General features: G+C 52.4%; 2 protein-coding genes across 5 annotated transcripts; one reads left to right on the top strand and one right to left on the bottom strand.

The window, feature by feature from the left end:
- The first annotated feature begins 143 nt into the window (after positions 1 to 143).
- On the top strand, positions 144 to 6,542 carry LOC102940027 (adenylate kinase isoenzyme 1). Of its 2 annotated transcripts, XM_007066341.4 has the most exons (5): positions 144 to 485; positions 2,369 to 2,568; positions 2,990 to 3,103; positions 3,470 to 3,664; positions 4,117 to 6,542. In XM_007066341.4, the coding sequence occupies exons 1-5, from the start codon at positions 425 to 427 to the stop codon at positions 4,183 to 4,185; spliced, it is 639 nt and encodes a 212-aa protein (XP_007066403.2). In that variant the 5' UTR covers positions 144 to 424; the 3' UTR covers positions 4,186 to 6,542. The 2 variants fall into 2 exon arrangements, with proteins under 2 accessions (XP_007066403.2, XP_037744044.1); XM_037888116.2 differs by having other exon boundaries at positions 3,470 to 6,542.
- LOC119564818 (KH-type splicing regulatory protein) lies at positions 6,053 to 26,942 on the bottom strand. Of its 3 annotated transcripts, XM_037888112.2 has the most exons (21): positions 26,553 to 26,942; positions 23,204 to 23,260; positions 21,902 to 21,998; positions 21,258 to 21,296; positions 20,892 to 20,931; positions 20,259 to 20,308; positions 18,888 to 18,959; positions 18,108 to 18,165; positions 17,029 to 17,200; positions 15,922 to 16,020; positions 13,950 to 14,048; positions 13,629 to 13,731; positions 12,556 to 12,656; positions 10,603 to 10,744; positions 10,340 to 10,500; positions 10,101 to 10,219; positions 9,180 to 9,268; positions 8,903 to 9,100; positions 8,191 to 8,268; positions 7,856 to 8,016; positions 6,053 to 6,601 (listed from the first exon to the last, which is right to left on the bottom strand). In XM_037888112.2, exons 1-21 carry the CDS (start codon positions 26,751 to 26,753, stop codon positions 6,593 to 6,595), a joined length of 2,145 nt encoding a protein of 714 aa, XP_037744040.1. In that variant the 5' UTR covers positions 26,754 to 26,942; the 3' UTR covers positions 6,053 to 6,592. The 3 variants fall into 3 exon arrangements, with proteins under 3 accessions (XP_037744040.1, XP_037744039.1, XP_037744041.1); XM_037888111.2 differs by having other exon boundaries at positions 6,053 to 8,016; XM_037888113.2 differs by lacking the exon at positions 23,204 to 23,260 and having other exon boundaries at positions 6,053 to 8,016.
- Positions 26,943 to 27,868: the final 926 nt, after the last annotated feature.

Genomic DNA, 27,868 nt, shown 5'->3' on the forward strand with positions numbered 1-27,868 from the left:
TCTTACGTTGGATCCTGGCCAGGCTGCCCTCAATGCATCTCCCATCTGGAGATCTCAGAGCTGGGGAACTAGCCCCCTCCCCTGGGGGAAACTGAGGCCCAGCAAGTGGCGGAGCTGGGAGAGATCCCAGGTGTCCTGATTGTATCGTTCTGGTCACGAGACCACGTGCTCTGGCTTCCTCGCTGCCTCCCCCACTTCCAACACCAACCGGAATCGCATCCCAGTGCTGAGCCTGGCCCCGGCGACAGGCCAGCTCATGGCTGCCTTGTGACATCAGAAAGCCCGGCTGGCTAAGCAGCAGGGCCTGGGCTAAAATGGCCAGATTAGTTTTACACGGGAGCTTGAGGGCTGCAGGCCAGGCCAGCACCTTGGGGGGCCCCCCCCAGAAAGGGAGTGAAGAGGGGATCGGTCTGTGCCCTGGAAGATGGGACTCTGCCAGGCCCGGCTTCCTAAAACTGCCAAGCCTCTGAAACCTGAACTGCAGGGTAAATGGCAAGCTGGCTCTGGGGGCATGGTGGGGGTGGGGCTTTCTGAGCTTTCAGGGGATATCAAAATGTATGAATGGGTGAGTCTCTCTTGCTGGTTTGAGCCCAGGGAGCCAGTACTCTCGGTTCCATTCCCAGCTCCGGGAGGGGAGTGGGGTCTAGTGGTCAGAGCTGCGAGAAGGCTGGGAAATAGCCTTTATGGGAAGGGACAAATCCACCCAAGCAATGGAGAGGCTGGGCCATGAGGGAAGATTTAATTTGCTGTCTTGTTACCATATGACTCTTCCGGGAACTCCTGCTTCCGCCAGCAGGTCAACAGAAGGGTGGTTGGCTCCAGGTGGAAAACAGTGCCTATTTCCTAGCAGCACTTTAGCTTGGCTGGGATTTAGGGGGAAGACGCTGGTCCGGGGTGTACCCTGATCTCGCTGCAGTAGGCGTGCTGCTGGATGTTGGCTTGGAGGGAGCATGGGGTGTGAAACCACCAGCCCGGCCTCGCCATCTGGAATCCAGCTCCCATGGGTGATGGTCAAAACTCATTCCCTGCTTGGCGCAGAAAGTCAGAGGGAGGAGAAGGGATTCTTCCTGGTCCCAGAGAACAACCGATCCCATCAAAATCACAGCCTGGACCAACCTCCTCTGGGGGATGGAGGCCCAGCTCTCTTGTCCCACCATGGTAGGGATGGATGCATGTGGAGTGGCAGCGCGTGTGTCCATCTGTGCCAGGGAAGGGGGTGTGCACGTGGCAGCGAGTGCCAGCAGCGCAGCGTGTCCGCATAAGGGAGAGCGAGTCGGTCTCAGTTCTGGAGATAAATGCAGAACGCCGGGCCCCGGAGTTACCAGCCCACGCCTCTTACAGCACGAAATTCCTCTGGAGAAAGAACAACGCTCAGTCGCGTCCGCCTGCACTGGAGCGATTGGGCTGGGCTGGGTTTTTTCAGGGCTCTCTATGCAGGTTTAAGCCGATCTGCTACCACAAGGTCAGGCCCGGCTCTTCCACCAATTTATCCCAGCTAGAAATGAACAGAGCTCAGGTTCGCCCATCTGTGTTCTTATCTGGCCCTTTGTGGTATCTGAGGGGCATTACATAGCCCATAACTGCCCCGGCTGCTTGCTCATCGTACAGAGTAGAGATGTCTCTAGAGGATGATTGCGATTTATGGGGTGGCCGGTTCACACCAAGGCCCCTTGGCTTTTATAAACAGCTCAACAGGCACTTTAACCCTGGCTGGCTCCGAGGCCTTGCTCACGGGGGCAGGTCCTAGCGAGGTGGCTGCTTTGTAACAGCTGGCAGTGACTGAAAGGCCTTGGCCCAAATTCTGCTTCTGGTTCTACAATTGCCACTTCCTGGGCACTGACACCAGAGGGGCTCGGGCTGCGACTCCCATCAGCCAGCACGGTAACTCTAGTTCCTAATGGACACAGCCCAGAATCCACCAGCTAATGGGCCCCTTTTGGGGGTGGGAGGTGGGCCACGGACAGCGAGCTTCCCACAAGAGGGATCTCTCCAGGGCAGGACTGAGGCACATTGGTGTTAAGCGTGGGATACTTGCCGAGGGGGTCGAGGGCTGTCAACCCCCCCACTAAATTAACGAGGGTTTTCAGGAGCTGATGTCTACTGCATGGTTGAGATGGGGGAGTTGCCACACTGGACCGGACCAGGGGTCCATCTAATTCAGCACCCAGTGCCAGGCACTCCTGGTCCCTTCCCCTTAGCTTATTTTCCCCATCGAGCTACAGCAATTTTTGTGCCTATTTTGTGCTCGCAACCAAGCCGCTCTGGGCTGGGATCTCATCAAACTGAGCAGCATCAGGCCTGTCCAATGCACCTTGGGAGATCCTTGTCTCACCCCTTCTCCCTGCCCCATCTCTGTCTCTTGCCACAGAGAAGCTGAAGTCGCAAGTCATCATCTTCGTGATAGGAGGCCCGGGCTCTGGCAAAGGGACACAGTGTGAGAGGCTGGCTGCCAAGTACCAGTTCCAGCACCTGGGCCTGGGGAGCCTCCTGCGGGCGGAAGCCAGCCAGCCCACGCGCCAGGGGCGACAAATCAAGGACATCATGATGAAAGGAGCGCTCGTGCCTTCAGTGAGGCTCCCCCACCCCACTTCCCTCGCGGATTGCAGCAGCCCCAGCTTCCCTGGGGGAATGATCCCCCCCAATCAGCTCAGTGCCTGGCACTTCCTAAGGGCCCCAAGAAATGTTCCAAGGCTGCAAAAGAGCCACCCTCTGCAAGCACCAGCCTGCCAGCTCTGCCACCACCCTGGCTCCCCCTCTGCTGCTCCCTGCCCTGCTCATCCCTCTCCCACCCCCTTTCCCAGTCTGGATCCAGCCCCACCGCCCCACTAGCTGGCCCAAGGGAGAGGCCAGGAGCTGTGTGGGGGTCTGGGGTCCCTCCAGTGCCTTAGTCTTGTGGGCAAGGGGACGTGGGGCACTTGCTCACGCAACCAGGGGTGGCTCCCGACAAAGCCTTTCTTCCCCAGCGCTGAGGGGGCTTCTGTCTCCCTAGGGCTTCATCCTCGACCTGCTGAACGACAACCTGCTGCAGAGAGCGGAGGCGAAGGGCTTCCTGGTCAATGGCTTCCCCCGGGAGCTCAAGCAGGCCAAGGACTTCGAGCGTGTGGTAAGCGCCGCAGGGGAGGAAGGACCAGCAGGCCCCTGGCCAGGGCGGGGGGCAGGCGCTGTGCTGACACCCAGGAGGCAGAGGAGGGAGGCAGCGTGAGGCATTCAGAGGGGCTGAGCACACCCTGGAGCCGCAGCTGCTCTTCCCCCTTCCCGAACTCAGACCCAGCAGGGCTCAGTCATGGCCCAGCTCCCCCTGCTCCAGGGTGTCTGCCCCCACCCCATCCTCTCGCCTTGCGCAGGAACGGCCTGGTGCCCATTTCTCAGCTGGCACTGGGGCTGCTGCACCCCACCCCTTGGTGGCTGGCCAGGGAGCAGTCTGCCAGGGTGGTGCTGCGCCCCTGAGCGGGGGTTTACCATGCTGCAGGTGGGGCGTCCTCCCAACATCGTGATTGTCTTGGACTGCTCGACAGAGACCATGATCCAGCGGCTGCTGCTGCGGGGCCAGACCGGCCATCGGGCCGACGACCACGAGGCCTGTATCCGCCAGCGGCTGGAGACTCACTACTCGCTGTGCGAGCCCGTCATCAGCTACTACCAGCAGCAGAATCTGCTCAGAAACGTAGGGGGGGCATCACAAGAGACCTCCTGGGCATTAACCCCTCCCCTTTCCCTCTCCCCCCACAGCCCAGCGGAGCCCATTGCAGGCTGCCCGGGTGGGCCCTCCTGGGTACCGCTCACCAGGCGCATGGAAACATCGTCCAGGGGCTGAGCCAGTGGGCAGGCCCCTTGGGCCCGAGAGGGGAGGAGGAACTTGGTGGCAGCTGGAGCCCCCCTGCCCACAGCACTGGGGGTGGGAGAGGATGGGCCTGGGCTGCACAAAAGCTCAGTGGTTTTGAGCAGGGCCTAGGGCTGCATTCCCCCCGCAAGCACAGGGACACCCAAGGGTTTCCCAGGGGGTGGGTACTAATGCCAGGCGCTCAGTGAGGCCCAGCGGGAGGGAACTAGAGCCGGGTGCCTGCAGGGCCCATGGCAGGTGCGGCTCCAGCCCAGCTGCTCTGTTGTGTCCTGCAGATTCTAGGCGAGGAGCCGGAAGACGCCATCTACACAAAGTGCTGCTTCGTCATCGACAGCCTCGTTTAGGCCACAGGCCTGCTGCTGCCCTGCCTAGGGCCACCCCGTAGCTGGCGCTGTGTTCAAATAAAGGCTCAGCTTCTGGCCCTGGTCCTACGCTTGCCCTACGCAGAGACGGCCCTCAGCGCCTGCCCCGCCATATGGGGCTTATGAGTGCCGGCTGGTGGCCCAGAGCTGACACCACATGCTTAAGTGGATGGTCCAGGGCCCTTTCCCAGTCCGGGCCCTTCGCCTCCCCTCTCAGAGGCAGCGTCATGCTGCTGGAGCTAGTTATACCAGCAGCCAAGGTACCTCAGAGCTAGCGAGGCAGTGGCCCAGGTGCAGAGAAACAGCCAGCAGGGATCCAGGGGCTTGTGGACACGGAAAGTATTTGACACATGCAGGGGAGCCAGGCAAGGTGGGTGCAGCCTAGGGCAAAGAGCAAACGCCCAGGTTCCAGCGGAGGGGAGACGGCCACAGCTCCACCACACTGGCTGCTTTGAGTTAGGCAGATATCGCAGGGCGAAATTCCCTGCTCTGCCTTCTGGAGCAGCCAATTAGCTCACCAGCCTCCTGGCCTAACCCCTAACTCCCTACTCACCAGGGCAGTAGCTGCAGGAACCTTTTGTGGCACCCCGCTGAATCAGACCTATGCAATTCCAAATCAGCCCCCCTTCGGGGAGCAGGACTGCATGAAAGGAGAACGGCTGTGACAAGACAGCCAGGCTGGAGCATGGGGAGGGTTCTTCTGAGGGGACAAGTAGCAGCCAAGACAAGACCACATCCATCAAAACACCGAGTTTACCACCAAAAGTCCTTTTGTTTTTTCAATACATGAGTTCAAGCTCAGCTACACGTGAGTGAAGAGAGCTCCAGCTGGGCACGAGCTTTTCTACAGATGTCAGCCCCACGCCCGTCATCTGAAAGTGAGCTTTGTGCCAAGCTCTGCCCTCAGCTGCCCAGGCAGCTCAGGGCAGAACAGCAGGCTAGCACAGGAAGCGGTTCCAGGGAAGGCTTCCCCCTGCATCACCTCAAGCCAGGGACTGTCCAGCAGGTGGATAGAAAGCACCTTTGGAAAGGTTCTTTCCTGATAGCCAGCACTCGCTGTATGGGAGAAGCATCTTACCCGCACCCTCCAGAGCGAGTTGGGGGAAGTACCAGGTCCCCCACATCTGCTTGGACAACCTCCTGCCCCAGCTGGAGAGTCCAAGCCGAGGGAGGCTCATCTGTCCATAAGCAGAGGAGAGTTCAGTGCTTAGGGCATCAGCCTAGAACTGGGGAAACCAGGTGTAAGGTCTGACCCCAGAGGAATCTGGGCAAGTCACAGTCTGGGCCTCCAGTTCTTCATCTGTCCAGTGGGGATCAGAGCTCTGCCCTGCTGTCCAGGGGGGTGCAGGGACAAACATGGATGAGTAGGAGGCGTTCAGGTACTACAGAGATAGGGCCAGCTAAGGCCTTACAGTGGGAATGGACCTGCCTAGGTATCAGTAGTGAAATTACAGTCCCTTGGGATTGCTCAGCAAAAGACCGAAGGTGTTGAATGGGCCGAGCACAGCTCCACTTGCTCCTCAACTGTCAAGAGAAGCAATTCCTTACCCCACATGGGTAACCTCAGCTCACCAGGCCGGATACGCCGCTGAGGGGCAGTGGCATAAAGCCCCTCCTACCAAGCAGCATCCGGGGGCATCCCGTGTCGCCAGTTGCTCGGTTCGGAAATAGTGCAGCAGAGTTGGTTTCAAAACAAAAAGAGCATTTTATTTAACAAAGCACAATTGCCCGCTCAAACTATAAAAAAACCACAGGAGCTCTTAGTTCATCAGGTTTTACAACAGCTATATCATGAGAACAATCCGCTTCAAACCCTATGGACAGACAGACGCCACCCAGCAGACACAGGGAGGTTTTGTTATCATTTATTTGTGAAGTTAAAAACAAGCGGTAAAAAGTAAAAACTGAGCGTACAATTGTTTGTTTCAGTCTCCTCTTGAACAGACGAAATACATGACAGACCAGTCCCAATTGTGGGAAAATGGGAGGGGGAAAGGGGTTGTTTTATCTGAAACACCGACACCTTATTCGAGGAATGTTCCAACTCTAACTAAAAAGCAGAGTGATTTTTTTTTCTCCTTGTAAAGTTTTTTTATTTTTTTTTTTAAAAACAAAACGAAAAGAAAAAATATGTTACCCTGAAATCGACGTGTGTTTCAGGAGGGCTGAGTTCTTGCAGCAGTTTTAGTTCACTATCTTCTACAGCTGGCTCAACATGAAGGATTCAGATATTTTTATTTTTATTTTATTTTATTTTAAAGGACTTGAAGGAGGAGCAGCCGAGGTTCCGCTAAGAAACTCAGCAATCAGACCCAGCTCCCTTCCCCAACAGCGGCCATCTCTTTCCAAAAACAAAAAGGGTTTCACAGGTGGGAAGTTCACATTCAATTCACTGAGCCTGCAAGGATCGGGGAGAGAGACAGGAGTCAGTTACCCCTGACAGACACCGCTACGGACGGAAGAGTCCGAAAGCAACACAGGGCCGCCCTCTGCTGCAACAGCACTGGCAATGCGCTGCCAAGTTGGAGTGGAGCGAAAACTGGCCTCGGCTCCCAACTCCCCTGCACGCTAGGAAATCCCACCACTGAAGCAGGGTGTTTGAAAAGGAAATTGGCAGGTCAAGTCTGGAAGAGAATCTAGGTTTCGAAAGCAGCAGCTTTGGTCAGTCCTGAAGATCAGATGAAAGTCTTGGCCTGGGGAAAGCATTTCTGAAGGGGGCTGCCTGAAATTCGGCATATTTAGGCAGCTAAGTAAGTGGCATGGAGCCCCTAGCAAGACCAAGTGAAGTCACCAGGTGCTGCTGGAAAAAAGTCACTTAGTCGGGTGCCTAAATGTAGCTGAAACCCAATTTTTAGGCTTCTGTTTCTGAAAAACGTGGCCCTAGAATGTAACCACTAAGCCTGGCCCAGTGCAGGGTCGACAGCTCGAGAGCTGCAGCAGGACAGGCTAGAGGCTGGAGCGAATCTAGTTCCCTGGGTCAGCGAACAGCACCTTTCAGGTCAGCGCTGCCGAGCGTGCTCTCACCTTAGGGAGGAGAAGCTGGTCAGAAACGTAGGAATCTGCACCCAGGTTCTCTTTGAACGGTTTCCCTGGTTTGAAGCTTGCTATATTCCAACAGCTCCACAGACCGATCCCCCTGAACTACCAGGGCTAACAAAGTGATCCCCCGACATCCCCCAATGGATAAGACAACCCCTAACCCTACGAAGAAGTCCTAGCCCCTGAAAATGGACCTATGAGCCAGAGCTAAGAGCCCAGGGGAAACTGGAGAATCTTTTACCAGTTCTGTCCATTTCCCTGAGCTCCCATCTCCTCCGACCACCCCCCAGGTGTCTATGCATCAACGTAAATCCACATTAACAGTGTGGGTCTGTGTTGCCACCTAGTGGCGGATCCATAGAAGAGGTTTACGAGTCTGCTACTGCCTCCAGCTAATGGACTGGGTCCTTTAGCTCAAGCAGTAGAAGCTCAGGCTTGTAGGTCGAGGTGTCCTGGGTTGAATCCCCGTCGACGACCGATGTGGGAGCCGGTGCACGAGCACAAAGATGCCGCTCAGGAAGCGCTTCCTGTGGGACCGAGGGTCTCACCCAGGCAGGAGGAGCTACAGCTGGGGGTTGAAGGCAGGCAGCGGGGCACATGGCCGATCACTCACCTGCTGTCCCTGCTGTGTCGGTGGCGGCACTGGGCCCCCAGCCCCTGGTGTCTGTCCGTAGTAGGCAGCCTGCTGTCTGTAGTACTCTGCCCAGGCTGCGCTGTAGTCTGGCTGAGGTCCCGGTGGTGCCCCTGGTCCTCCACCAGTAGCCACTTGAGCTGCTACGATGGGGCAGGGGAGAGAAGAGGGGAGTGAGTCAGTGACTCCAGGGGCATTGGACTCCCTCCCCCAGGGCTCCCACCCCCCAATATGTCTCCAATGGTCAGCAGACAGGAGCTGGACTTTCCTTACTGATTCACACACACACGCATGCACACGCTCCAGGCCTCGCTCACCTTGTTTCTTATAATATTCCTCCCAGGCTTTCGTGTAGTCCTGCTGTGGGGGTGCCCCGGGCTGCTGGGGCTGCTGGCCTGTGGGCAGAGACACATGCATCAGGGACCCCGGACAGGTGGGCAAGGGAATGAGCAGCTGGGGAGGGATGAGGAGCCTGGCAGTATTACTGCCCCCTTTGCCCAGTGGGTTTGAGACCAACATGAACTGGCTTTGCCAAGTGGCATTTCTGGTTGGGGCGAAGACTGGGGATGTTCACATGGATTCTGCGGGGCACACGGCTCACTTGCTGGGTCTGCCCCACGGGCCTACATCTTCCGAACTAGACAAGCTGCTGAACCCCTTTCTCCATCTGACCCTCAGTGACTTTCCCTCTCAGAGCAGGTCTGACTGCTCAGTGCTGGGGAAATCAGCCCATGGCCTGTCACTGGAACAACCCCCTGCCCACATATCCGGCCAGGCCAGTCTGCTTCAGCCCTGAGCAAGAGGTACCTGCCCCTGGAGTTCAGTCCTCAGGACCCTCAATGCTCAGCCTTTGCACTAGGGCCAGTTAGTGTCAGTCCTGAGGTCACAAGGAGCTGGACCAAGACCCTCGGTTCACTGCTGCCATCCAGCACAGCGCTCTTCACCTGGGGCTGTCTCTGCATTGGGTCTAGATAGCCACCCCCCCCCGGCTAGGGGCAGACTGAGTCCCCGGGCCGCCCAGGGCATTACCTAGTTTTTTATAATACTCCTCCCACGCTTTAGTGTAGTCGGACTGCCCGGCCGGGGGCGGCTGCGGCGGCTCTCCCTGAACCGGGGGCGCTGTGGGAGCTGGTGGCTGCCCGGGCACGGGGCCAGGAGGCTGCTGGTAGTAGTGCGAGTAGTACGCTGCCCAGGCTGCATTGGGATCTGCTGCCGCTGCTGCTTTGCCTGGAAAGGAGACACATGAGAACAGACACCGGCTCCTGCCCCGCCCACCGGCTCCGCGGGGGTGGCTCTAGGTACTTACTTGGGTCATGAGGAGCCGGAGGCTGCCACTGCGGGTAGGTGTTCCCCCAGCCTTGGGGTGGGTATGGGTGAGGGGGAGGAGCCCCAGGGCTGAAAGAGGAGAGCAAGAGACACTGATGAGGAGGGGCAATAGGGGGAGGAGCAGAACCCGGCTGGGACATGCTGACTGGGAGGGTGGGCCTGTCCCTGCACATCTCCCCAGAGCATGGTTTTCGGATCCCTGCTGCAGCACCAGTGGGGACAGGCAGCCCACCAGAGCCAAATGGGTGTTAGCTGGTCCCTTTGACGGACAGAGGCTTTACTGTGCTCCCTTTGGTTTGTGTTTGTACAGGGCCTGGCACTATGGGCTCCAGGGTAGGGACCGGGCTCCTTGGTGCTACCCCAGTGTAAAGTACCAACTGCACAGCTCTCGAGCACTCAGGGTGGATGGGAAGAGGCCAGCTGACTCTGAAGATCTGGTGGGGTTAACCCACCTATTTTACAGGCTGCTACTTAGCATCCACCTCCACCAAAGGGCAAGCTCAAGACTAATCTTCCCTGGTGCAGAGTAACTCCCTGCAGCCCTGCTTCTGGTCCACCAAGATCCAGAACCGGGTCTCTGCAGTCTTATCCATTCTCCCATCTTCCCCGAGGAGGGGAGGATTTGGCCAAGAGCTTCTCCAGCAGAACTTAAGGCTGTTTTTTTTCTTGCTCCTAGACTGGAAGGATGGTCCAAAGTTTGGGCACTAGACATTATAGGGGATTCCCTAGACACTAGGAGAGCAGCCCCTGCCTCCAAAATCAGGCCACCAGATGCCCCTGGATTCATTGCTCATTCCACCCCCTTAAAGACAGACCCAGCATCATCCACAAACACCTTTTTGCAGCATGTCATGCACTCCCTCCCCTGCCCCCAAAAGAGGCAGGAGATTCCAATACTCACTGAGGGGGAGCTCCTGGTGGCCCTGGATTGAAAGGTCCCGGGTTGAAAGGGCCCATTGGGCCAGCAGGGCCCGGGGGCCCTCCAGGCCCAGGCCCAGGTCCAACTGGGCAGAGGGGGCCCTGGAGAGAGGAAATAATCCGTAAGTGCTGAGAGCCACGATGCCCCGGGTCAGCCTCCAGTGCTCTGCTGCCCCCTCGCTGTGGGGGTAGGTGGAAGCTGGGGGCACTCCCCGCACCCACCTCGATCTTCTCCTCGATGAGCTGCTTGGCGTGGTCGATCTGCTGCGGGGAGCCTCGGATGATGAACAGTTTGAAGTTGGGGTCTCCATTGGGAGGCAGCTGCCGGGAGATCTCGACGAACGCCCCCGTCTGCTGGTTTATGGCTTTGACGTTCTCCCCGCCTGGAAGAGAGGGTGGAGCTGTGAGCTCTGGCTCTGCTGAAGCGGTGGTGGGGGAGACGCTGGGAACCGCTGTATGAAGAGCCGATGGCAAAGGGCACTCACCTCTGCCAATGACCAGCCCACACTTGTGAGTAGGGATAGAGAAGGTCATTTCTCCTCCAGGAGGCCCCCAGTTACCCTGCCCTCGGCCACGACCTCTGCCTCCGGGGGGCATTCCTGGGCCAGGTGGACCCGGCGGGCCACTCTGCAAGACAACAGCAGAAACAGCTTCAGGGATGGGTCACTGGCAGCCAGCTGCAGTGCGGAACATCTTGCCACCTCGCGCCGGCAGGGGGGAAAATCAGTCTTGGGATTCAGGTGCTTTGTGCTTTAAAAGCGACCCGCTGAGGGAGGAAAAGCGGGCGTGTGCCAGGTCACAAGCCCCAGAGAGCACAAAGAGCAATCACTTAGGGGCAGGCTGCGAACATGTACTGAAAGCCAAGACAACCTCACTCCCTCTCCCTTCCAGATCAGGTATTCTCAGTCGGCCTCTCACATACACACTCTGTAAGGTTCTCGCTGATACTTTTTTTTTTTTACACTCTTAGAGAGTCAGTTTAAAGGGTGGTCATGAAAATCTGACCTCTAGGTAGGGGCCACTATCCGGGAAGGGTTGAGAAATGCCCCGTCAGAAAGTATTTTTCTGCATTATTTAGGTTCTAAAATTCAGGTCCAGTCTACTGGGAGGCTGGGAACAGGGCTAGTGTTAATGACGACACAAGAACAAAAGCTACTTGTTAAGAGGGACAGATTTTTAGGAGTGGGCTAACCATTTTTGTACAGCTTTTTTTTTATCATTTGCCCTGGTACCGTTAAAGTGGCACCACCCCCTACTGTGGGCAGTTCTCCAGATACTGCTATTCCCTTATGGGAAAGGGACCAAGCCATACTGTAATAAGGCACAGATAAGAGGAGACAGTGTGGTCTAGTGGAGAGCGCACTGGCCAGGGACTCGGGAGTACTGGATTCTCTTCCCAGCTCTGCCCTGCTGGGTGACCTTGGGCAAGTCCTCCTTGTGCCTCACTTTTCCTATCTGTATAATGGGGATAATATTGACCTTCTTTGTGATCTACTGATAAGAACTAAAGATTATCCTAACAGCATCCACCTTATGGGCTGCACTGGGGTAACTATTTCAGTAAGAAATAATCACACCTGAAATAGTTAAAATCAGTAAAAAGCCTGCAGAGCAGGCCTTGGCCCCCCTCTACACTTACAATTTAGATCAACCTAGCTATGCTGCTGAGTGCTGTAGCTATGCAGACCTAACCCTCAGCACAGGAGCGGCTAGGTCAACAGAAAATTCTTCATTTGACCCAGCTCCTGCCTCTCGGAGGTGGATTACCTACAGCGACAGAAACCTTTCCACTGTAGGAAGCGTCCACACTAAGATACTTCAGCTGTGACACTGTAGCTCCCCTAGTGTGGGCATGCCCTGAGTCACCCCTTAAATGTTTGTTAACACCTAATTAACATTTTGATTAAAAAGAAACCCTAATTTGCAACACTCAGCTTTTCAATTAAGGTGTTAAGAGCTTGCAACAAACAGAGCTTCTATCTCCCACTGGTCTGCCAAAGCCAGGGAAGATCAGTCCTGATTTTTTTTTTTTAAACTTAAAAATAAGTAGGAAGAAATCTGACTTTTCAGGCCCCCTTATACATCATGCAGCAGAAAAAGAAGTGGTACAGGTTCTATTTTTAGGACCTCCTTTGTTGGTTAAAGAAACATCTGGACAGCCAGACTGGATCAGACCTGAGGCCAGTCTAGCCCAGTATCCCAGCAGATGCCATCCCTGAGGTTTTGGAAGAAGGTGTAAGAACCCTGCAGCAGCAGGGTAACCTGTTCCATGGTAGGTATCATTCTGATCTACCAGGTCGCTCTGAGACTCAGTCTTCCTGACTCACTCTATTCGCCAGCTAATAAGGATGCATTTTCTGCTAAGGAACATGCACTGGGCGGGGAGTCGGCCCCTCCTAGGACAGTATGCTGGAGCGGGGCACCCCAGTGTTACCTACCCGAAGGCTCTGCAGGAGGTCATTTATAATCCGGGCAGCATGCTCGCACCTGTCTGGGGGCCCCATAATATGGGCGATCTTCTCAGGACCCGTCCCATCATCTGAAACAAGCACAGGAGCCAGCTCAACAAGCGAGGTACCCATTGCCATGCCCGACTACTCAAGACAAGCGCCAGGCCCCAGAACACTTCGCATTAGCAGCGGACAAGGTTTACCGTTGTGTTTGCAGCAGTAAAGGAAGTAGTAGCGTTCCCTTGTACCTATCCTCAGCCGTGGCACTTGGACCATGGTGAAGAGGGCTGTATAGATGGGGTACAAGTACCAGGCGCCAACCTCCTGGCTTAAGTCTATCTGGACAGCGTAGACTATGCTAAAATGCGCTTCCTCTGCCTTACATGCTTACACGGTACCCGTTTTGTTAACACAGGATCAGCAGGTGGAAGAGCAGGTCACACATCCAATCAGCCTGAAGAAGCAGATTGCTACAGTGGTACGTTTAAGCTATGTGGGGAAATTAACCTCTTGGAAGCTGGAGTGAAATCTGCTCTATGCTTAAATGTTCTCTCCATTAAAGACTGCCCAGAGCACAGAACTTCCCATCCAGGGCCAACCACTGGTTCCCCAGGCCAGGTTATCCACCTCTGGAAGTGGCGGATACCTGCTGCTTCAGAAGGAGGCCACCATCCCATCCCACTTTGCATAATGCACTGGGCTATTTGCACTCATGTACGGGGAAGACTATTCCTTCCTGATCCCTTAACCCACGAGGCATGAGATTGGATAGGCAATTCTTGGGATTTTTTCCAAAGAAAACAATCTGTCTTATTGGTTTTCAGGAAAAATACCCTCCCCCACCCCCAAAAAAAGTTCGTGTGGTGCAGCTATGAATGAGGAACTTTGAAGTGATCACTGAATGATGCGAGTTACAATATCAACGCCCCAGGGAACGTGTGTGCAGAGGAGCCCAGGCTGAGTCTCTGGTCGAGGAGAATCTTGATGCTTAGCCATGCAGGGGATGGGTTTGGAGGGATTCTCTGGTGAAGGGGAAGAGGAGAGCTATTTAGGCTTCTGACCTTGCTTGAACTGTATCCGAACTCCAGCATCATTTTGTATTTTCTTAATCATCTCTCCGCTACGGCCAATAACCACACCGACAGAATGCCTGGGCACAGGGACCTGAGGAAGGGTCAAGAGCAAAATTAACTGGAGAACAGGAAACACGGCTAAGACCTAGGAAGTAATTTCCTAGGACACTAGGCCTAAGGTGTTTTTTTGGTGACTGCTGCCCCCTACTGTCAGACTACATAACATTCTTCTTTGACAGAACCAGCAGCAGGCAGACTGTTCAGCAAGGAAAGATTGTGCCCCAAACTAATGCGCTAAATCGGTCTTACATCTATTCCTCCACCAATCCTGGAACCGTATTCATTTCGGTCACCGAAGCCTCCCTGGTCACGTTCTCGCAGGATGTCCATCACCATCTCACATGCTTGCTGCAAACAAGAAACAGCAACATGAGCCCAGGGAACCAGTGACTCCCATGCTGCAGGCCTGGCTCCCAGAGTAAGCAGGACTGAGGCTTGCATGGACCACCGGGCACCCAGCCAAGAATTCCTTCTTTAAATACATGGGGACCATTAGCTAGGTTAAGTGACTTTAATCCCAGAGGCCCCACACACAAAGGATCCCAGTGGTCCAGGAAAGCCACAGTAAAAAGTCACAACTGCTACCAAGTGGCTGGGAACAATGCAGCTCAAGGGAAGATCCAAGAGTGACATGCACATCCCCAGCCATGTTTGACAGTTCAGGCATACACAGCTCTGTTCTCAGTCTCCTGGCCAAGGCTGGGCAGTTCCCAAATTCGCCCCAGTGGCAGGTACGATAAGGCCACTGTAGTAGAGCGCCTGGTTCACACTTGTCCAGCACTTTCATAGAGGATCTCAGTGACCTATATACAGCAGAACATCCGCTGCAGCTGCGTGTCAGGTATATTCAAACCTCCTTTTACGGAGGTACAAGCAGACAGAGGTCAAACTGCCCAAGGATACACAGTGTTTGTGATACAACCACTAGCAGATTCCCTAGCTGCTTAATTTAATCATTTCAATACATGTTTATACCTGTACCGTGCCCACCATCTGAAGAGCTCAGAAGTTTACATCAAATTCACTTCCACACCCTATTTAAGTGCAATTTTGGGGAAATAGGGAACAGAAACGACATGTCCACGTTCTCGCAAGATGTCCAGCACCATCTCACATGCTTGTCCAAGGTGTCACAGCAAGTGAGAGGCAGAGCTAGGACTAGAAGCCAAGTCTCCAGACTCCTAGCCTGGTGCTTTAACCACAAGCCCATCCTTCCTCTCAGGTGGACACTATTCAGTATTCACTTCCTGTCCTAAACAAGGTTGTGCTGTTGGACTGAGTGGTTTCACAAGGGGAGGCATGTACGTGAAGCAATTCTGAATGTGTAAAGTGTTCTGGAGAGATCAAAGTGACTCACTAGGACAGCGATCCCCAAAACGGTGCCCACGGGCACCATGGAGCCCGCCAGGGCATTTTTGTGCAGTCGCAGGACACCCTGCCGCTGAAAGGCTGCTGAGAAGCGTTGCTGTTTCTCGGTGGTGATGATTCTTCCCACTACTGCTTCTCGGCGGCAGCACTGCGGTGGCGGGGTGTCCGGCACCCGCCACAGTCTTCTGTGAATAGCAATATGCTATTCCCACAAGAAAGGTTGGGGACCACTGCACTAGAACATTTATAAGGTTTGAGCCAAAGTAGTTAGCTTCAGAATGGCCCTAAGGCAGGTAATCACCGACCAGGAAAGCAGCGGTTCTCAACCAGGGGTACATGTATCCTGTGGGGTACACCAACTCATCTAGAGATTTGTCTTGTTTTACAACAGGCGACATAAAAAGCACTAGCCCAGTCAGTACAAATGAACATTTCATCCAGACAATGACTTGTGTATACTGCTCTATAGACTATCCACTGAAATGAAAATACAATATTTATATTCCAATTGATTTCATAATTATATAGTACCATGAGAAAGTAACCAATTTTTCAATAATAGCAGGCTGTGACACTTGCCATTTTTGTCTGGTTTTGTAAGCAAGTGGTTAAGTAAGGTGAAACTTGGGGTACGCAAGACAAATCAGCCTCCTGAAAGGGGTACAATTGTCAAAGGTTGAGAGCCACTGCAATAAAGGGACCACATAATGGGAACCACTTTATACCATCCACAACAAGCCCTCCCCACAGGCAAATAGGGCAACAGTATAGTCAGTCAACCTCCTGCCCTCGCTCTCCACACAGACAGCTACATACACAAACACTCTCACTAGGGCAAGTCAGCCTGACCTACCTGTACTTTGTAGGGGTCTCCAATTATCCGAAGGGGCTTGTCTACATTGGTGTTTTGGGAACCGTCTTGAATTAAAATCATTTTCACTCCAGCTCGCTCCTGCATTGGGGTGGAAGGAGACTGGAAGTCAGCCAGAGGTTGGGCAAGCCTGGAGAGTTCCAGCCATCAAGGCTCTATAGCATAAACCTGCCATAGCCTACGCTGACTGGAGCTCTGATAGGGGGAAGTAGAAGGGTCCAGACTTCCCCACTAACCAACGTCAGGACCTTCACCATGGTCTCAAGAGAGACTCACCCAAGAATTCAGCTTGTGTCGTGAACCATAGTTCCAATACAGACACGGCAGTTGGCAGTAGAAACCAGCCCTGGAACCATCACTGCCAAGGGCACAAGCGCCTACCTGTAGATTTTGGGATCTCCAGGGTTTTAGGTTTCCATTCAGTTACACTCCTAGCCTTTCCAGTGATGAAGCTTTCTGAACATGTGCCGACTTAGGCAGGATTCCCTGCGCCCTGGCTGATGCCTGGGTGACTCAGTGTCCCTCTGTTCCTGCTGCACTTTTCCAGAGATGCCAGGGAGGCAGCTAAGCAAAACTGCCTTGGGGCTTATCTAGACTAGGGAAGTCTGCACAGGGTTGCTCCAGTGCAAAGTGGGGCTTGCACAAGTGACTCATCCTGGTAAGTTAGATGGGTGCCAACCCCAGCTTATGTTGGTGGAGCGACACCAACATAACCCCTGTTGCATAGACAGGGCCTTAGGGGCATTATATGGACTTTGCCGAGCCCCCTGAGGAAAAGATGGCCATGCACCCCACCTGAGCTAACAGGGCACAGCTGGACACACCACATTAGCGAGTGACCCAGAATTTCAGAAGGAATCAGAGTGGCCCCAGGGCACAAGCCTTTCACTGCTCAAGATGAAGAGGCCACCAAAGGCACCATGCTAGAGCGGGCTGAGCCGCAAGGCAGGTAGAGCTAATGAGACAGGAAAGAGGAGGAAATTGCTAAGTGAGGGGAAAAGGGGCAGCTCTGGTGCACTGCTCCCTGCTCTAACCACAAGCAGTTCTCAGTCCACCTGCCCCACAGGCTGGGTGGCTCCCAGCCCTTACCTGTAACTGTTTAATGGTCTCTCCCCCTTTGCCGATCACCAGCCCTGCCTTCCCAGCCGGGATCATGATTTCCTGCACTGTGCCGTTCTGCCCGTTGGCATTGTCATGGAACTGGCCAGGCGGCCCCCCACGACCCCGCGACACGATATCATCCAGCATCATTTTCGCCTTCCTGTAAGGGGAAAGAAAACCAGCAATGGTGGTGAGCAGTGGGGGGGAGGAGCGGGGGAGGGAACTGACACCCAGCCACCATTCATACACCCCAGACTAATGCCGCAATACACAGGACAGGCCCTTGGCACTGCAGTGGCCCACCCAGCCCCCTTCCAGGATGACCCTCTCTCCGGGAGCTCCCATCCCACCATGCCAAGTCTCAAGATTTGGACAGCCCAGATAACCCGCACAGCGTGTTTCTGCCTAGCCCTGCATGTTCCAGAGGGGGGGTTGTTCAGTCAAGGACAGTGAGGCCTTGCCAAGAAGGCAGGCCCAGTTGCCACGCTGCCCAGGGCTGACATTTGCTACACGCTAACCCCATGATTACAAACCAAAGTGGACATTGCTGTTCTGTCATCAAGAGCCCTGAGCAGTAAGGTCAGGAGATTCCTACTGCTGCACCTATACCTGGGCATTTTGGTTCTACAACCTATAGCCAAACCCTTTCACAACCGCCCAGCTCAAGACAAGAGGCTACGGTCCCTTCTAATGATGGGGCAGGAGACCCTATGCTTGCAAATCGCCCACTCAGAATTCCGCTATTTGGAAAGGGGAGGGGAAGGGTTATGAATTTTCTTCAGGGTCTCTCTTCCCACTAACTTTATACAGCTCTTGTCCTCCCTGAAGACTGCGAAAGTTCCCAAGAAAAAAACCACCAAACAGCAGCAGAACCTCCAGGACAGCACAGCAGAAGGCAGGTGACAGGGAGAACCTTTGGCAGTGGTTTGATAGTGAGGGAGGAGAGGCAGCAAACACAAAGCAAGTTCTGAAGATTTGAGCTTAAAGTTCAGCAACAAGTCCCTGCCTGACAGACAGCCGATTACAATATGTACCAGGACCCATGGCTGAATAAAGGATGTACTCACTGGACAGATTCTGGGGATCCAGTCAGAGAGACGCTCCGCTCTGGTAATCCGCCACTGTCTGTAGGAGAAGACCATGTTAAATGACATGCTCCTAGGGCATTTTGCCTGGAGGTTCCCACGGGAACCTCTACAGATGTGCTTATGCTTTCTCTCCCTACAAACTAAGGCAGAATGGCACTATGAAGGAGCTGGAATAACGGCAGAGATCTGAAGGGGGAAATGCTCTGTGGTGGCTGAGTTCACACTGTGCCATGTGGCTCGAAATTCCATTATACTTGCTGGTGCTGATGGCCTTTGCCATTTTATATCAATGACCCCTAGTATTTATAAGGCATCACTACAGTAGCTAGGCACTACTCTATAGATGAGTGAACTCACTGCGTCCCAGGAAAGACATGGCCAGAGCTGTCTAACACACTATTAAGCCACACTCCCGGGGAACACATTAGAATATTTCTGGGGAATGCTCGATGCCAGGGGCATTCTTTCTTTGACTCAGAGATTTAAGGCCAGAAAGGACGACTATGATCATTTAGTCTAACCTGCATGATATGGGCTGCATAGAACTCCACCCAGGAATTGCCACGGAGCCCAACAATATACTAGAGACAGAGGACTGAGAATCGACCACATCCATTGCTTAAAGGGGTAATTATGTTCACTGCTATAAATTTACACCTCAAATGAAGGGACCCAGGAAGACAAGTCTAGCTGGGCATTGATGAGAACTCTGCAGAGTTCTTGCACCATGAAGGATTCCCAAGAAGCACCAGTGCATACCTGGTGATATCTGTACTTTGCAGCCCGAGTCTTGCTGGATTTTGTTGATCTGTTCACCTCCTCTGCCTATAACTGGAAAAAAAAGGAAAGGAGAAGAACTGCTAAGGAACGCTGGCTTACTACAGGGAAAGAAAATGTCACTAGCAGACAGGTCTCAAAGCAAAATGCTTCACATGATTCAGTTATAGACTATTAATCTGCAACCACTTTAAAAAGAAAACAATCCAATATCCATCTATCTCCATGCAGAAGATAGAAGCCTTACATTCTACTGGAGGAATAGTAAAAATAATGTTCAAATATAATGTAGTGGGAGAGTCCCTCCCCCCCAACACTGCAGGTTCTAGGATGATCTTCGCTCTCACAGCTACTAACATATGGCACTTTTCAGCCATGAATCTCAAAGCACTCTACAAAGGCGAGTGGGTTTCATTATCCCCTTTCTAGAGAAGGGGAAACTGAAGCATCAGCGAACAGAACCCAGGGCTTGAGTCCAGTGCCCCATGCGAGTCTATGGGCGTCAGAAGGGGGAAGAGAAGCAACAGATTCAAATATTAGATCTAGTTAAACAAGACTCTCAGAAGGGCCTTGTTCACCACAGGGCCTGGGCAGCCTAAAGGAATCAGTAGCCTCTGAAGGAGAGTTTGGGGCACCCAAACTCAGCCAACTCCTCCTCTAGCCTCAAAAAGCTCAGAAAACCAAGCCAACTGAAACCGCATCTCGCAAACCAACTTTTTCCTGGGCTCAGATCTTGTATGCAATGGAGCCCAGTTTTCTCCTGCTTAGCATCACGCTGAAGCCAGTGTTACAGCCACCATTCCTTCTGGCAAAGGTCTAGATTGGACTCCCTTCAGAGCCAGTCACTGCTTCTCAGATCAGCGAGACAAGACTGAAAGTCCCCTCTTCCCTGGGAGAGGAACACGGAGCCCTTCACAACACTCCTGTGAATCCATGCCACTGCCCACAGACCACAATCTCAGTGCACAATGGAAGTGCCAACAACCACGGTGACAACACACCCAGCTAGGAAGCTCCCCTCAGTATCTAATCCCTACCATTTAAAGCAGGGAGTCCGAGCCCATGCATCCAATAAAACAAAATGCTTCACCCTGCATCTCTCCTGGCTGGCACAAGTGCCACACCAGAGTTGCCAGAGTGTTAGCGTAAGACTCAAATGCTAGTCAGATCTCGGATAGCTGTGACCCAACAGTGAAGGGGATCAGAGCAAAGAGCCAAGAACAACTGAGTTTTTCTGCAAAAAGCTCAGCAACTGGCACTGAGAAGCCAGGAAGGTATTTGTGAGTAAAAGTAACAGTGAAAGCCTTTCACTAAAGCAACGGCAAGGCTGCTCCCTCCCTGTCTAATACTCACTGAGTCCCACCATGCCATCAGGTACTCTGTACTCTTCAGTCACTGTAGACCTGCAAAGGGAAACGGTCAGCGGCTTAAAGTGAGGAGTGGGAGGGTAACAAAATAGGAACCGATAGTCACCTGCATCGATCAGAAACAAAAGAAAAAGGACTTTCCTTCTCCTGGGAGGACAGACCGATTGGAAGGTGACAGAGCTATTGGCACCAGGCTAGGGGATGCGGGTGTGTCAGGGTTATGCATGGCAAACTAGCTACATGTCCTGGAGTCCACTGTATCAGCATTTGCACACAGTGCTCTGGTTTTTACAGAAGCCAAAGCTATGAAACCTAAAGCAAAGGCTGCACAAGAGCTAGAAATACCACGCTGGTGGCCAAGAAGCACGTCCCTCACTACCAACACGGCACACTCATGCCAGGAGCGACCAGTCTCCCCAATGGCATGTCACACGACTCCAAGTGCAAGCCTCACATCTGAGCAAAGCAGCTTGTTAAGTTTTGGGGCATCACAATGTTGCCCCTCCTGCAGACATCTGAAGTACAAGAGATGTGTCGCTAATCTGGTTCTGAATGTTCGGTTCAAACTCACAAGCCTCGTGACTTTGGGGTGGGGGAGAAGGGTGAAGGTGGAGTTTACCTGGGAGGAGGATGGATCGGTCCAAGTTGAGCTGACATTGCTGAAAAGGAAAACCATGAGAGGTTTTGGGTTATGAATTCACATACCAGAATGCAGAACAATGCCACAAAGCCAACAACAAATCAGTCACTATCCAGGCAGACTATGGAAGATAAAAATCCCAGCAGGTTAAAAACAGGTTCCTGCACATTTCTAACCCAAATCTTCCCCCTTCCCTCATCTTTCACCCAATCCATTATTATTTTCTCAGCCTCAACATGAAATGCCCACTCCAGGTGAGCAACAGTTATCAGAGGGTTTTATATGTGGTTAACAGCACCTCCCCAGGCACCGGCTATAATCCCTTTTAATGTATGTTGTACTTACAATCACCTTGAGCAGCCAGTTTCTTGCTCTCTGGCTGGTCTGTTTAAAAGAGAAGGGAGTAGATTAGATGCAAGCCAACCTCTTTCCAGTACTTACAGGTGGCCTCCTTTCTCCACATGCTGACATGTGACATAGGAGACCAACTCTTGAAGTATGGTGGTCTAGATGTGAGCTATGTACATCTTCATTAAGGAAACCATTAGAACATTTAAACAATGGAAACATCAAAATAAAAATTAATATTCTAAATCCAAGCGCCTATGACAACAACTAGCATTTATGTAGTACTTTCCATCCTGTGCTTAGACAATACCCAGGAATCTTTCACCCATGCTGAAAGGCCCTGGCACTTCTACAGGTGTTGGAATCAGAGATTGCAATGGATTGGGCAGAGAGGGTACTGAACTAGGAGTGCAGAGACATGGGGGGTTACTCCCAGCTCGGCCAGTGGCTGTGTGAGAGCTTGAGCAAGTCATTTCTCATCTGTGTATGTCAGCTGTGCTAGTTGTACAATAGGGATATACTGAAAAGCTCCCCCCCAGCTAGAGATGAAAAGCACTAGGTAAGTGATAAGTATCACCAAGGCCCAGCACTCATCACATAATGGTGCTGTTCAAATATAGACAACGAACACCCTGCAGTACCTCCGTCTTCCAGTTGCCTCTTCTGACCCCCAAACCCAAAGTCTGGAGTGTTGTTGTTCACCGTGGTAGCTGCATCACCCCCAATTTTAGCCGCTATCTGAAAAGAAAGCAGTTGGCATTGTACAGTTACTACCAAAGGGAAAATCCTTCCAGAAATTAGCAACAATGGGGAAAGTAAAAGCAACTGGATTAGCAAAAACAAAATTCTCAAGCCCTAGGACCTTCAGTCCATTAAATATACCACACAATAACTGCAATGCCATTTAAAAAGTCCTAGGCTAGGCTACACAGTTCAGATGACATTAACCACACTTAAGCTAAGCAAGGGCTAGCATGTTATTACAGCACTAAAAAAATATACTCTAACTTCGGTCTATATAAAGAGTTAATGACATAGTATTTGCATGTAGCAAACACTATTAAAGCTGAAAAATTGCAGCTACTTAACGCATGTGCTTAAACTTCCTGATAAACATTTTCTGGGGCTGAAAGATTTGTACTTTATTTCAGCCAAAATGTGACTTATGCAAAAAACCTTACTTAAAAACGCATTATAAATGTCCCTTCCTATGTTTGTTCACTGATGTAACTCAAAAGCGGCAGTACCTTCGATCTTTATACCTACCAGACATAACTCTCAGCCAAGGGACCTGTACCACATTAACTCCAAATAATTTGAGAGCGTGGAAGCAGAATGTGCAGCAGCAAATTTCACTAGCTAAGAGTCCACTTTTGAACGCCAGTTGAGAGACTGTGTCCCATTCCTACCTCTCAGGTAGAATGTGGGGTCACAACAGTGTTTCTTGTACGTAGAACTGTTAGCTCACGCTCATTTCAAATTCTCACACTCCAGCTAGCTCTCTGGAAGCATCAGTAGACACTCGTGTCTCTTAGGTGTGCGCATGCATTAATTTTGTATTTACATGAGTGTACACAACTCAGACAGATTTCCCTCTTTCATTAAACTTAGGAAATTAAATGCAAAAAAATTGTTAATACAACATTAAGGTTGCAAATTTTAATTAAGAAGTCAAGCATTGCAATAGTTAGTGTTTTTATGAGAATCTGAATTTGTGCACACAGGACAAATGTGTAACTTGAGTATATTCATTAATAATTGGAACCTACAAATATTCATTATTTCAATTACTGATTAGATTAATGTGTACAGTTAAGATCCAATAGGATAGAAGTAAGACTATCAGATAATATTTTGTATTTCCCATTTAAATTCACAACCTTAACACTGCATTAACATCGGTTTTCAACTGATTTTTAGAAGTAGCTCCCTTGTTTATTTACCTGCTGCAACTCAAGTTTAGGATTCTGCTCAACAGGAGCTGACACCACCACAGGCACCTGAAGACAGTAGAGGACATGGTGATGTGCTCAGCTGTTGCAGGACAGAGAAAATCCCGTGCTTGGGTATTGGCAGATAAGTCATTTTTATAGTGTTCATAAAAGGTGCAAGACTGACAGCACTGAAGGTCAAAGTTCTCTACCTAGCCAACTCAAGTACAGCCAGGCAGTCCAACAGCAAGGCAAGATTCCCTACAATGCCCGCAGCAATGTGTGTCATCCCCTGCGACTAGTAATTATTGTTAAGTGCTGACAGTGAGCTTGCTGCTGTACAGTTCACAAAAGGCTATCCCTGCCCGGAAGAACTGCAATTCTCAAGTGACCTGGAGGGACTCCTCTTTGGGGCAGAGGACAGCTCAGTTTCCATGGCCCATTCAATCCTTTGCCCCTTTGGTGAGGAAGCCAATTGAACTCTGGTGATGTGTTGTGGAGACCTGTTCACTGAGAAGCGGACTGAAGCCTAGTCATTACCAGAAAAGGTTTGCTGGGATAGCTATAAGATACCGATCCTGGCAAACAGAGCCCTGCAGTGGGACTGGAATCCTGTGGTTCCGCAGGACCTGTTGCACTAATAGTGGGAACAGGTAAAATGTACTTTGTTGCAGATGCAATTGGGTGGGCAAACAAAATAAAAATACCCCAGACTGCAATAATTTGTGGGAAAACTGTAAATGGCTAAAGATTTGTTTTATTCTTTTAATGATAAAAATGGTCTGAATTCTTTTTTTTCCAGAGAGAAAAGCTGATGGGATTGTTTTGAGGTTTTGGTTTTAGTGGCATGGGGGGAATCTGTTTCTCTTGTAGGATCTAGGTTTTTGTGGGTGGGAGCGGGATAAAATGCAATAAACAATGCAGGAGCGGATATTGCGGTGCAGGACTGGAGCAGGATTAAAAACAAAAACAAAACACAGTCCCACGCAGGGCTCTCCTTGCAAACTCTTCTAGTGGCAATGCAGATTAAGAGTGTTTGTGCTGGGACAGTTTACACAGTTCCCCAAAGGACAGACGCTATTCTGGAAAAGTATTTCTTTGCTGACATAACCGGGTTTACACTAGGCTTTTGTCCATATAAAAGTGTCATTAAAAATCACACCTTAAATTGACATTATTATTGACAAAAGTTAACTCCCCAGCCCAGCCACACCATTCAATGGTAAGCACTTTTGGTAGCTATCAAGCTGGACTGGATTCCAATCAGTGACACAGAAGCGAAAAGCTTTGTACACCCCATTATTAGGCCACTAAACCATCCCACCCATCCCTTCATTTTATTAAAAACAAACTTATCCCGATTTAAGGTTGCATATTTTTGTTTCACTTTTGGGATCCTTTACTTTTTAACGAAGTGAGCTTTGCCCCTTGATCCCCTAAAAACAAAAAAATAATGTTCTCATTTTAAAAGTCAAATTTCAAGCGCCAGCCATGGGGCAGCTACAAAGCATTCAAGAGGTTAAAAATTTAGAAATACATTTCCCAAACTTAAGTTGTCAGTTTTATACTGAAGCATCCATCTGACATACAGATGTATTAATATTCCAAGATTTTAGCACTGCAGAAAAATTTACCTAAAAGTTGGGAAGAAAATTAGCATAAAACATCACCAAATCACCAGCATCTCAGTACTTCCTTGCAGTGAGAAGACTAGTGCAGAATTTCCCTGCATGTTAGCAGAGCCCACATTTCAGCGCTATGTCCAACCACCAGTGCCCACGAGTCATAGCAGGATACAGACATTTTCAACGTAGAGAAATTCCTTCTGCAAATGCAATTGTTCATCTGAATTGTGACTGACTTGTCAGTATTTATGCTGCTTCCTCTGTAGTCTGAGGAAATGAAGCCACGAGTTGCAGTGGCTTGCCTAGCTGATAAAGATGCTAATCTGCTCCACAATTTCAGTGGGAAGCATCACCCTCATCTCCCAAATGTTGGGTATCTATTTTTTGTAGACTGTGTGTTGGAGACAAGCTTGTTTGAGCAGTTGGGTTAGCAGCCCATGGCTCTGCGGTTTTATGGCATTCCGCTAGTCTTGCAAAATCAGAAAAATAAGGGACACCTGCAGAAGTTGGGATGCATGGGGACATCAAGCCCTACCGCCCATTAAGTTAGATAAACCACCAACCACCTGAGGAGAAGGTTAACACTGCCAACCTTCTTCTTTTGGGACAGTCATATTGCAACAAGAACGGAAAGAACCCCAGAATTAAGGAGGGCCATCCCAAACATGTCCCTATTTAATGTGGGACTAGGGATGAGGCCCCAATGGGTGCTGCAGGCAGAAATAGGGGAGGGCTGAGCAGAGCTCTCTGCTGGCCATATGTGAGGGAACAGACCCAGGAGCCTGGCCAACCCCCTCTTCCACATGCATGATGCAAGAAGTGAGACCCAGGCTAAGAATAAGCTGAATATAGACCATTAAATCCTGAAGCTGAATGCAGATGAACAACTCTGACCTTCCCCCTCCCTAAACTGGTGATAGAAGGGAGTGTCCTACCCCCATGGGCGAACAGGAGTAGGCCACCTTGGGGGATCCCCTCACCTTCCTGCCCCCCTTCACTCAGCCTATCCTCTCCTCCAGCTCTCTCCAACCCTTTACCTCCCCTTCCACTCCTAAGAGCCCAGCCCCTCTGTTCCCAACACCTACCGCATACAATCTCTAATTCCTCTTCTCCCCACATCCCGCTCTCCATCCCATTACCCCCAGCCCTGTTACCAACCCACCCCGCCTCCCTCCTCCCACACTCCAGGCCCCTCCCCCAGGCCCCCTCTCCTCTGCTCCCAGCCCCCACAACCCATACCCCTTCCCTCCCATCCTATCTCCCCCACTCCCATACCCCCCTCCCCCCATAACCTATGCCCTTTCTCCGCCCCTCCTAGCCCCCTCCCCTCTGCTCCCAGCCCCCATAACCCGTCCCTGTCCCCCCCGCAGCCCCCTGCTCCGAGCCCCCATAACCCGTCCCTGTCCCCCCCGCAGCCCTCTGTTCCGAGCCCCCATAACCCGTCCCTCCCCCGCCCCCAGCCCCCGCTCCCAACCCCCATAACCCGTCCCTGCCCCCACCCCCTGTTCCCAGACCCCAGCTCCGCCCCCCCCGCTCCCTCCCAGACCCGTCCCGCCCCCCCCAATTCTACCCCCCCTCCCCTCTGCTCGCAGCCCTCGCGGCCCATCCCCTTTCCTCCGCCCCCCCTTCACTTTCCTCCGCCCATCCCCTCTAACCCTCATGGCTCCGGCCCCCCCCCCTCGCGCCTCAGGCCCGGGCCCCCCCCGGCTCCCGGCCCGGCCCCGCCGCCCCCTCACCTGTCGGGCCCGCTGCACGGCGTCGGCGAAGGCGTCCTTGCGGATCCCCCCGGGCGGCCCCCCCGCTCCGCCCGGGCCGGGCCCCCCCGCGCCTCCCGCGCCCGCTCCTCCCGGGGGCGGCCCCCCAGCTCCGGCTCCGCCGGCTCCCCCACCGGGGGGCCCTCCGGAGGGCGGGGGCCCGGCCGGGCTATAGTCCGACATGGCGGCGGCTGAGGCCGGCGAGAGACGCTGAGAGGCGGCGGCGGCGGCGAGGGCTCAACGCGGGAACCAGGCCGAGCTCTCCACACACCCCCGCAAAGCACGGTGGGATCGGGGGGCGGGGACTCCGCCGATATCCCCGCCCCCCGCGAGGCTCGAAGGCCAGTCACACACGCGGAGCGCTCTGAGTGACAACAACATGCAACCAATCCCGATAAGGAAGGAGCCGGCTTACCTGACTGGCCTATTAAAGGGATAGGAGGCGGGTGTTAAAACTGAGTGTCAGAGGATTCATCCAATCGCACAGGCAAAGGTCCCTGAATTTGCTTTATTATTGGAGGACAAGTAGGCGAGTGCCTGTATTGATTGACACGGGATTAAGCCAGTCAGAGATGAAATGTTGCTCGCTTTTGGACTTCCATTGGAGAAGATTAAGGATGGGCTGATATTATAATTGATTGACATTTTTATGGACCAATCAAAGATGGCAAGTGCCCAGGACAGGCCTATCCGGCCCACCTATTGAACGATGAAAAGGCAGGAGCGAATTTAATTGACAGGTATTTGAGCCATTCACAGGGAAGGGATTCCACACGCTACTTCTTTATTGGAAGGTGCAATGCACGGGCGGTTCTTATTAGTGAGTGACAGGTATGTAAGCCAATCAGAAACGTAGAGTGACCAAGGGATCTTCTTATTGGTGCATGGATGGGTGGGTCTAATATTGATTGATAGGCAGCTAAGCCAATAAAAAGTAATATATCCCATCTACCTCCCTATTGGAGGATGAGCCAATACGACTTTGAAGGGAAAGAAGTGGAGAGTGATTGAAGCTCTGGCCAGATTGACAGCTACATCGGCCAATCACATTGGAAGCGAGCCAGGCTTCACCAGTGTATATTGCCCAGGCGGGGTGACAGCTTAGAGAGCGCTTTACCCATAATCCTTTGGGCGCATGGTTTCTCTTGCGCATTTCCCACGTGGCCTCGCTCTCCCCGGTGCGCTCTGGGAGCGTTAGCCAGCCCCTGGCCTTTGCCTCAGTGCGGCCTTTCCGGCCTGTGACCTCTGACCCGGCTCTAAAGATGTGACCTTTGCCCCCTACCTGAGCCTGTGACCTC

The sequence above is a fragment of the Chelonia mydas genome, chromosome 20 (assembly GCF_015237465.2).
Source record: "Chelonia mydas isolate rCheMyd1 chromosome 20, rCheMyd1.pri.v2, whole genome shotgun sequence".
Lineage (NCBI taxonomy): Eukaryota > Metazoa > Chordata > Testudines > Cheloniidae > Chelonia > Chelonia mydas.